The sequence below is a fragment of the Lepidochelys olivacea genome (assembly GCF_965140295.1).
Source record: "Lepidochelys olivacea isolate rLepOli2 genome assembly, chromosome: 13".
Lineage (NCBI taxonomy): Eukaryota > Metazoa > Chordata > Testudines > Cheloniidae > Lepidochelys > Lepidochelys olivacea.
The window spans coordinates 36,289,569-36,299,391 of NC_140423.1; the positions used below are offsets into that span (position 1 = coordinate 36,289,569).

The following is a 9,823-nucleotide window of genomic DNA, read 5'->3' on the forward strand; positions in this document are numbered from 1 at the left end:
ATTACAACAAATCTATGTGATAGCTTTAAAGAACCAAGCTCGATAGGGACAGGGTAGGATAAAGGGGCTGGGCAGGGATTACCTTCTATACCCTGCACCCAAACCTTGGTATCGGACAGAGAGCCCGGAACAAAAGTTAAAGTGGAGAGAGTGGCCCCAGTATCTACTAGAAAAGGCACAAGGTGTTCCCCAACCTTTAAATAAATTTGTGACTGTAATCCCAAGTCCCATTCCAACTCTCCCAAAGTTCCCAAAACCTCCGCCTCTAGTCACTGGGGGTTAACAAGGTTCTGGGGGGCGTTAGGGGGAAAAGAAGGATTAGCCTCTACCTGGCTCTTCCAAGGAGCCCCTCGGGGAAGCAGGGGACACTCCCTCCTCCAGTGCCCTGGTTGTTTACAATAATTACAATTCCCCTCCCTCATTCTATCCCAACCTCCCCCTCCTCCTGTCCCCCGTCCATGCCCCCTTCCCCTCATCTCTCCGCGCCCTCGCCAGTGCTGGTTTCCCGAAGGAGCCTGCAAGGCAGCAGCTAACATACTTACTTCCTCCTTCTTCTGTTTACGTTTTTCCCGTGCTTTTTCCTCGTCCCTGCCGTTAAACACAAAGGTGGCCAGGCGGACAACCTCCTGGAGGGGTTTTCCTGGCCAATCGGGCACATGCTTAGAAAAATATTTTTTTATATCTGATGCTGCCTGATCAACATAAAAGGAGACCATCATAGGACGGTTTTCCTCTGCCTCAGGGTTTATACCGCCCCCATATACACGAACTTGCTTGGACAACCGGGCCAAAAAGGCGGGGGGTGCTCAGTAAGCTCTTGCCGACATTCGCGGATTTTAGACCAGTTAGCCGTTTTACTACCAGCTTTACGTACACCTTCTAAAAGGCCATTTCTACCCGCCTTTAAAAGGCCCATCGGAGTAGGCACGTTAGGATTCCAATTGGGATCAGTCAGGGGCCAAGAAGTCTGGGTACTATCCTCCCCTGCCCAGCGCCTATTAGCATCCAGAATGGAATATTTCTCGTCAGGGGTAAAAAGTGTGTCCAGGATTACCTGGACATCTCCCCATGTAGGATTAAATGCGGTAAATACAGACCGAATGGTTTGCAGAACCTTCTCTGGATCGTCACGCAGGCGAGGCATCTGCTGTTGCCATGTTACTAAATCGCCTGGGCCAAAAGGGCGGTGAACATAGGGAAAAGCAAACCGTTCACTTCCGTCCGTATTATGAGTAACAAGGGGTTGCTGAATGGGGGAGCTTGCAGAGTAACCGGTGGGTCAATGGTGGGCCCGCACGGGCAGGGGGGTGGCGAGCAAGGAGATGATAGGCATAAGTCAGAAAGCCGAGGGTAAGCCGGGGGAGGGGCAGAAACAGGCCGGGGAGGAGAAGAAACAGGCATAGCACAGAGCGGGGCTGAAGACCCCTGAGATAGATAGGAAAAGGAGGAGGAAAGAGGACGTCCTTTCGCACGCGCATAAGCCCAGTTGTCCCATACATACCAATAATCCATTTGGGCTGGAGCTTTGTCCTCCAGCCTTCTTCTAAGCGTTGTTAATGTATCCCCAGCAAAGGACCCATCCGGTGGCCATTCAACAGATGTTTGAGTTGTTAGTGCTGGCCACTCAACCTTACATAAAATAACAGCTTTCTTCCTGCCTAACCCATGGGTGCCAGAGATATTCCCCCAATTCTCGAGAATTTCAGCTAAAGGGGTCCCCTTACTTACACTCTGCCCAGAACCCATAATGGGCTACCAAAAGAACACAAAATGTGCCACCTTATCGCCTAAGCGACGGCTCACACCCCCGCCCCCCCTCGGAGTTCTCAAAGGTGAACTCACCCTGTGCTGGCTGGAGCTGTTCCAGAGGAGGAGTGTAGTCTCGCTTGTTGGGGCGAGCCTAGAGTCCCTTCGTGGTCGCCAAAACTGTTATGAATTACACCTGGTAGGACACGCACACAAGTGCTATGAATTACACCTGGTAGGACACGCACACAAGTGCTACGAATTACACCTGGTAGGACACGCACACAAATGCTACAAATTACACCTGGTAGGACACGCACATAAGTGCTACGAATTATACCTCTTAGGATACGCACACCAGTGCTGCGAATTATACCTGATAGGTCACGCACAGTTCGAATCTAGGCTGAGGCACAGAAACAAAGTCCACAACTGCAGAGTTCCCAAAAGACACTAAGTTTATTACGCTCGAGCGTGGTGCCCCCCTGCTAGCCAGGAGGGGACCCTGAATGCAAATTATGCAAAGGTTATATATCTTTTAGCAAAGCATATTGCCCTCGTGCATTGGAAACCTTAGCCAATAAACAAACCCTTGTCTTATCTACCACCTATCCCTGCTTGGTGCATTCCTCATGCTATACCAGTATGTTAATTACACAGCATGGTCCTAAATCTATGCATCAGTAACTTTTATTATCAGGATGGGAGGCCTCACATCAAGGCCAAGAGACAGGGAGTTAGAGACTGACAAAAACCAGATACTGGGAGTCAAGGCAGGCTGGAGACAAGGAGGAGGATTTTCACAGGGATTCAATATCTAAGGATTACTCCTCCTGGTGTATGATGTGCTGGCATTTAAACAATGGTGGGCCCCAAACCAAAATGGAGTCACATGTGCTAACTTTTCCTTAACAGGTTAGTAATAAGACTGTCCTTGTACCATTGTTTTTCCTTTCCAAAAACAAATATTAACTTTCCTCTATGCAATAATTTCAGATTCCCAGCAGCAGAAATATCAGGGGAGATTACATCATCTCATAGGAAGGAGAAATTACCACCCAGGAGAGACATTAATTGCTGTGAAAGGGAATAATAACAAAATATACCAAGAAGCAATGTAAGATCCGACATCCAGATAGGAACCCAAAGCTCAGTTTACTGAGATAATTGAAGTGTATCAATAGTAGAAGAGAGTGGAAAAGACTACAATCTTACCTCAGAAAATCTGAAGGAAGGGTTAGGGTCAGGGTGCAGCTGGCAATAGGTCAACAGTGTGACAGGTAAAGCAGCACAGTAAAAATGAAAGAATCTGATTTAGAAAAGAAAAATACCTGCTCAGGCCCCCCCATATAGGGAAGAATAGGATTTTGCTTGTTCAATCCAGGAGGGAAGTAAATAAAGGTAGATGAGTCATAGCAAAACATGCCTAAGAAAGAGCAATGAATGGCTCTCAGATTTAGAACAGAAAAATGGCCATGCTGGGTCAGACCAAAGGTCCATCTACCCCAATATCATGTCTTCCAACAGTGGCCAATGCCAGGTGCTTCACAGGGAATGAACAGAACAGTTGATCATCAAGTGACCCAATCCCTCTCACCTATTTCCAGCTTTTGGCAAACAGAAACTAGGGACACCATCTCTGTCCATCCTAGCTAACAGCCATTGATGGATCTATCCTTCAGGAATTTTTCTAGTTTATTGGCTCCTTTTGTGTGTATTTTTCACCACATGAGTTTTATTGCTTGTTAAAATTTTGAAACAAAAATATAGTCTCACTTCTCTGTGCATGTGTGTTTTTCTGCATTTCCATTTTTCTGTCATGCACTTATGTTGTACCAGGGTCAATGTACCATTGCTGTAGACATAGTGCATATGGGTGCATCATGAATCAGTGGATGAAGAGATCAGAAGCTAGGATATATTAAGAATTGATATATTAAGATTTACCAAGAAGGCCACATTTGGAGTATTGCGTCCAGTTTTGGGCCCCCCACTACAGAAAGGATGTGGACAAATTGGAGAGTCCAGCGGAGGGCAACGAAAATGATCAGGGGGCTGGGGCACATGACTTACAAGGAGAGGCTGAGGGAACTGGGCTTGTTTAGTCTGCAGAAGAGAGGAGTGAGGGGGGATGTGATAGCAGCCTTCAACTACCTGAAGGGGGTTCCAAAGTGGATGGAGCTCGGCTGTTCTCAGTGGTGGCAGCTGTCAGAACAAGGAGCAATGGTCTCAAGTTGCAGTGGGGCAGGTCAAGGCTGGATATTAGGAAACACTATTTCACTAGGACGGTGTTGAAGGACTAGAATGGGTTACCTAGGGAGGTGGTGGAATCTCCATCCTTAGAGATTTTTAAGGCCCAGCTTGAGAACACTCTGGCTGGGATGATTTAGTTGGGGTTGGTCCTGCTTTGAGCAGGGGTGTCATAAATATAAAGGGAAGGGTAAACCCCTTTAAAATCCCTCCTGGCTAGAGGAAAAATCCTCTCATCTGTAAAGGGTTAAGAAGCTAGGATAACCTCGCTGGCACCTGACCAAAATGACCAATGAGGAGACAAGATACTTTCAAAAGCTGGGAGGAGGGAGAAAATCAAAGGGTCTGGGTCTGTCTGTGTGATGCTTTTGCCAGGGACAGAACAGGAATGGAGTCTTAGAATTTAGTAAGTAATCTAGCTAGATATGCGTTAGATTATGATTTCTTTAAATGGCCGAGAAATTAAGTTGTGCTGAATAGAATGACTATTCCTGTCCGTGTGTCTTTTTTGTAACTTAAAGTTTTGCCTAGAGGGCTTCACTATGTTTTGAATCTAATTACCCTGTAAGGTATTTACCATCCTGATTTTACAGAGATGATTCTTTTTTACTTCTATTAAAAGTCTTCTTGTAAGGAAACTGAATGCTTTTTTCATTGTTCTAAGATCCAAGGGTTTGGGTCTGTGGTCACCTATGCAAATTGGTGAGGATTTTTACCAAACCTTCCCTAGGAAGTGGGGTGCAAGGGTTGGGAGGATTTTGGGGGGAAAGACGTTTCCAAACAATGTTTTCCCAATAAACCCAGATAAACGTTTGGTGGTGGCAGTGGAAGTCCAAGGGCAAAGGGTAAAATAGTTTGTACCTTGGGGAAGTTTTAACCTAAACTGGTAAAAGTAAGCTTAGGTGGTTTTCATGCAGGTCCCCACATCTGTACCCTAGAGTTCAGAGTGGGGAAGGAATCTTGACAAGGGGATTGAACTAGATGACCTCCTGAGGTCTGTTCCAACCTTAATCTTCTATGATTCTATTATTCTGAGTGTGTAGGAGAAAAAGCAGGAAGAGATTTCAGAGTTATTGTCTCTGATACCTTTGCTTTAATAGCAAGGATCTGCTACTTCTCTTTAAACATATATGTATTTTATTGCTCATAAAATTTGGAAAAATAAACAACCTCTCTCTCTCTCTCCATATATTCATCTCATTCTGTCTATATATCTCTGTAATTCTCCAGCTTTTCATTTTTCTACAGGCACATTCTTCCTTCTGGATAAAAATGACTCTCTAATTTCTCTCTTGATGAGTTTTCATTTTTATTTCCCTTACATTTCTTTATATGGGGTTGGATTCTGATCTCAGTTGCACTTTTGTAAATCCATATGAAGCTGATGCAATTTACCCTGGAGTAACTGAGATCAGGAAACAGCCTGTGATGTGTGTTTAGGGTTTTTTTTGTGCATCTTTGTCTGTTTCTCAGCTCCATCTATCAAATGGTGCAAATTTTTCTTTGAATCTACTGTGCTAGAGGACAGCTGGATAGACCTTCAGACAAACCACAGCCTCTTTGGTGTTTCAGTTTGTGTCTTACGGGGTACATCTATACTACATCTGGGCAATGTAATTCCCTGCTCTGGTAGACCTACACACACTAGCTTTGATTGAGCTATTGTGCTAAAAATTGCAGTGTAGCCTCAGTGGCACAGCCTAGCTGTCCGAGCCCGATCCCATCGGCAGTCCCAGGTACGTACACAGGTGGCTATCCCAAGCCGCTGCCTCTAGTGCCATGTTCTCACTGCTCATTTTCTCCTGCTAACTTGATCAAAGCTAGTCCATGTGTGTCTATCCAAGCTGGGAATTACACCTCCCTGCTGCAGGGGAGTCGTACCCGCGGTTGAACTCTAAACATCTTTCATTTCCAATCTATTGATTTTTGTCATATCTTCTAGATTTGTTGATGTGACACTGATGTGATAAAGATACTTCAAAATCCGAACTTAAAAGTCTCTATTTAGAGTTCAAGAGAGCTTATGGGTCTCAGATGGGACATTTCTGTAGTTCAATAGGGTTCCATGCTCTTGGTTCACCTATATTGGAAGCTCAACTTCTTAATGATATGAGTCTTCCTCTGTTTATTGACAACTTCATTTTTCCAGTGGAGAGATGCAGTGGCATGAGGTTAACTACTCCAGCTTTCAACCATGTAACTGACAGCACAACCTCACTGCGTGTACTCCATCAAGATATAATGGTTTTGTGTTTCTAGATACATATTATGGAGAAAGCGGAAGGAAGAAATGAAACCCTGATCATGGAATTCATCCTCTTAGGATTTGGGAATGCCCCCGAACTGCAGACCCTTCTCTTTCTGCTGTTTCTAGTGATCTACATTGTGACTATGGTCGGGAACATCCTCATCATTATCCTAGTTGTGGCTGATCAGCACCTTCACACTCCCATGTACTTCTTCCTGGGGAACTTGGCCTGCTTGGAGATCTGCTACACCTCCACCATCCTGCCCAGGCTGCTGGCCAGTCTCCTGACTGGGGATGGAACCATTTCTGTTAAGTGCTGCCTTGTGCAAACATATTTTTTTGCTATCATAGCAACAACAGAAAATCTGCTGCTCGCAGCAATGTCTTACGATCGGTATTTAGCAATATGCAATCCACTCCGCTATGCTGCTCTGATGAATGGCAGGGTTTGTTTCCAGCTAGTGGCAGGGTCCTGGGTATATAGTTTTCTGGTCAATGGCACACTAAATTATTTCTTGTTCCCATTAACATTCTGTGGTTCCAAAGAAATTGACCATTTCTTTTGTGATTTTTCACCCATGATAAAGCTGTCTTGTGGTGACACCCAGACTCTGCAACTGGCGACATTTACTGTCTCTACCATTGGGACACTTGTGCCTTTGCTACTGACCCTGACATCCTACATTTATATCATCACGGCCATTCTGAGAATCCCTTCCACCACAGGGAGACAAAAGGCCTTTTCCACCTGCTCCTCCCACCTCACTGTGGTGACAATTTTATACATGAGCGTGATTACTGTCTATGTGTTTCCAACAAGCAACACTCCCAAGGTCCTACACAAAATATTCTCTCTCTTCTACACAGTCCTGACTCCCATGATCAACCCTGTTATCTACAGCCTGAGAAACAAGGAGGTCAAAGAGTCCCTGAGAAAAACTATTCTGAAACAGGTTGCTTTCAGAAACAGACATAGAAGCTTAAAGGAAAAAATTTAGCCTATAGTAAAATAGAGATGAACTGATACAGTTTCTTAGACATGGCCCATTTCATTCCTTCAGAAAAGGGTTACCCCTTATTCATCTTTCTTTCTTTCTTTCTTTCTTTCTTTCTTTCTTTCTTTCTTTCTTTCTTTCTTTCTTTCTTTCTTTCTTTCTTTCTGTGACTCTGCTACATTTTGAGCATTCATCTTTCATACAATTAATGCACATTTCTTTATAGAAAACTTGATACTGTAAGAGACATTCTTTTTGAAAAGACAAACGTTTCAGTAGAGCACTCTGCTTCAGTCATCCGTACATGAACACTAGGGCTCAAATTCTGCAAGGAGCTTAATATCTTTTGAGTGCTTCTGGGTCTCTTCCACACACCATTGATGCCAATGACATTAATTCTCCAGTGATTAGGATCATCTCTTGTCAATTATGCCTCTGAAAAGTAGGTAAACAATGTTGCCGCTGCTGTGACTGAAGAGCTTTGATTAGGTAGTATTCTCTGCAGATCTGTAGCTGGGTAAACAAAACATGAAAGTCTGTGGAGGGTTGGGAGTCTCAGTGTCCTGCCATGTAAAATGTCCTGCCTATTCATCCATCTTTGCATGGTGAAGGCAACATTAACATATCTATTTCTATATTGATACTGACATCAATATAGACATCGATACATATATATAAAATGCTAACAGAAAATGTCTGGCCAAAATTTTCAAAGCTCATAAGACCTGATTTCCCTCCCCCACCCAAATAAAAAGAAATGAATGAATTAAAACGAACGGGAAATGAGCACCCAAAAGCACTAGGCAACTTTGCCAATCTCAGCCTAAATAGTGTCACATGGGCCTCCCTTGCCACACACGGTAACACCCTATACACATATAAATCTTTACCACCAAGGTTTGACCAAAAAACTGAATTAAAGAATAAATTCTCACGGAGTCTTCCTGACTCTTTTTCCTGGTACTTTTTTCATAGTAAGTCTCAGGGCAGATCGGCACGAGGGGGAAAAGCTGATCCAAGCGACGCAATTTGAGTTACATTAGTAGCATAACTCAAGTCAACATAGCTTAGATCTACTTACCACAGGATCCACACTGCCCTGGGTTGATGGGAGAAACTGTCCCATCAACTCCTCTTAGGCTATGTCTACACTACTGCGGTAAGTCGACCTACGCTACGCAACTCCAGCTACTGACTGAAAATCTCCAGTCGACTTACCTTACTCTTCTCATCGGGGGTAGAGTACAGGGATCGACTGGAGAGCAATCTGCACTTGATTTGGCGGGTCTTTACTAGACTCGCTAAATCGACCACCAGTGGATCAGTCTCAGAGCTTCAGTCCCTGACGTAGTGTAGACCTGCCCTTACTTATTCCGGTGGAGTACCGGAGTTGATGTCTGAGCGATCGGCAGTTGATTTAGTGGGTCTTCAGTAGACCCGCTAAATCGACCCCCGGTGAATCGATCGCCACAGCGTCAATCCCGGCTGTAGTGGAGGCCATCATCATCACCACTAGCATCTCTCTTTCTCTTGGAAAAGAGAAAGGTTTTATTGTTTGTTTGTTTGTTTCCTTCTTTTGTGGAGAATTTCAGCTGAAAATGTTAAGTTTTCAGCAGTTTTTAGCTAAAAATGTTTGGTTCTTTGTTGCCAAAACCAAAATATATGGGATTTTTTCTGGACTTCTCTGAACAGTCATTTTTTCTGCTAAAAACAAAAAAACAAAAAAACCTGCCAGGCTCTAGATGCTGATTGAATAGATAGCAAATGTTGCAATTGTAATTCATAATTATTGTTAGGGGACTTATTCCTTCACTCACTTACTTCTCTGGTCCTTCTCGCATGAACAGAGAGCAACAATACCCAAAGTCCAAAGGTGCAAACAATTCGATGTTTATTGGGGTGAACTTCCAGCAAGCATGAATCCAGTTTCCTTCCTTAGTGTCCCCCTTCTCAACTCTGACACCACAGAGCCTTACACCTGTGTCCCTGTTCCCATTCCTACCCTTAGCCAAACATGATTTCAATTTCCCCACCCCCATTCCCTGTTCCCATTTCCCCCTTTAGCAAAACATGATTCCAATTTCCTTACCCCCATTCCCTGTTCCCATTTCCCCCTTTAGCAAAACATGATTCCAATTTCCTTACCCCCATTCCCTGTTCCCATCTCCCCCACCCACACACCCACCCCCTCACTTCCTGATTGACTGCAGACTATATAGTAAAACTTGAGTTCGGCTTTGCTATACCTTAACCAATCATTTTCCTGAAATTTAACTAACCAATCCTAACATATTGTAACATGATTATGTAACCAATTATATCCCACCACCTTAATTAGTTTACACCCAGCAAAATTAATTATACAGCAGACAGGAACAATCACAGAACCAGACAGAGATTATGCAGGCAAACAATAGCAAAGTGGGAACTATAATGACAAAAGAATACAGAAGTGAGGATTTCACATCCCAGCTAGTGAGAAGTGAGTTCTTGCCAGACAGGATGCTATCAAACTAAGTTTCCTTTTACATTTTCTAGGCACTTCCCTTTCTCTGGAGGCCATGGGCACTATTAGGACAGGATT

General features: G+C 44.0%; 1 protein-coding gene across 1 annotated transcript; it reads left to right on the forward strand.

The window, feature by feature from the left end:
• Window positions 1-6,264: 6,264 nt before the first annotated feature.
• Window positions 6,265-7,242, forward strand: LOC311529493 (olfactory receptor 1M1-like; the record flags this gene model as incomplete). Its single annotated transcript, XM_084645439.1, has 1 exon — window positions 6,265-7,242. The coding sequence occupies one exon, from the start codon at window positions 6,265-6,267 to the stop codon at window positions 7,240-7,242; it is 978 nt and encodes a 325-aa protein (XP_084501565.1).
• Window positions 7,243-9,823: the final 2,581 nt, after the last annotated feature.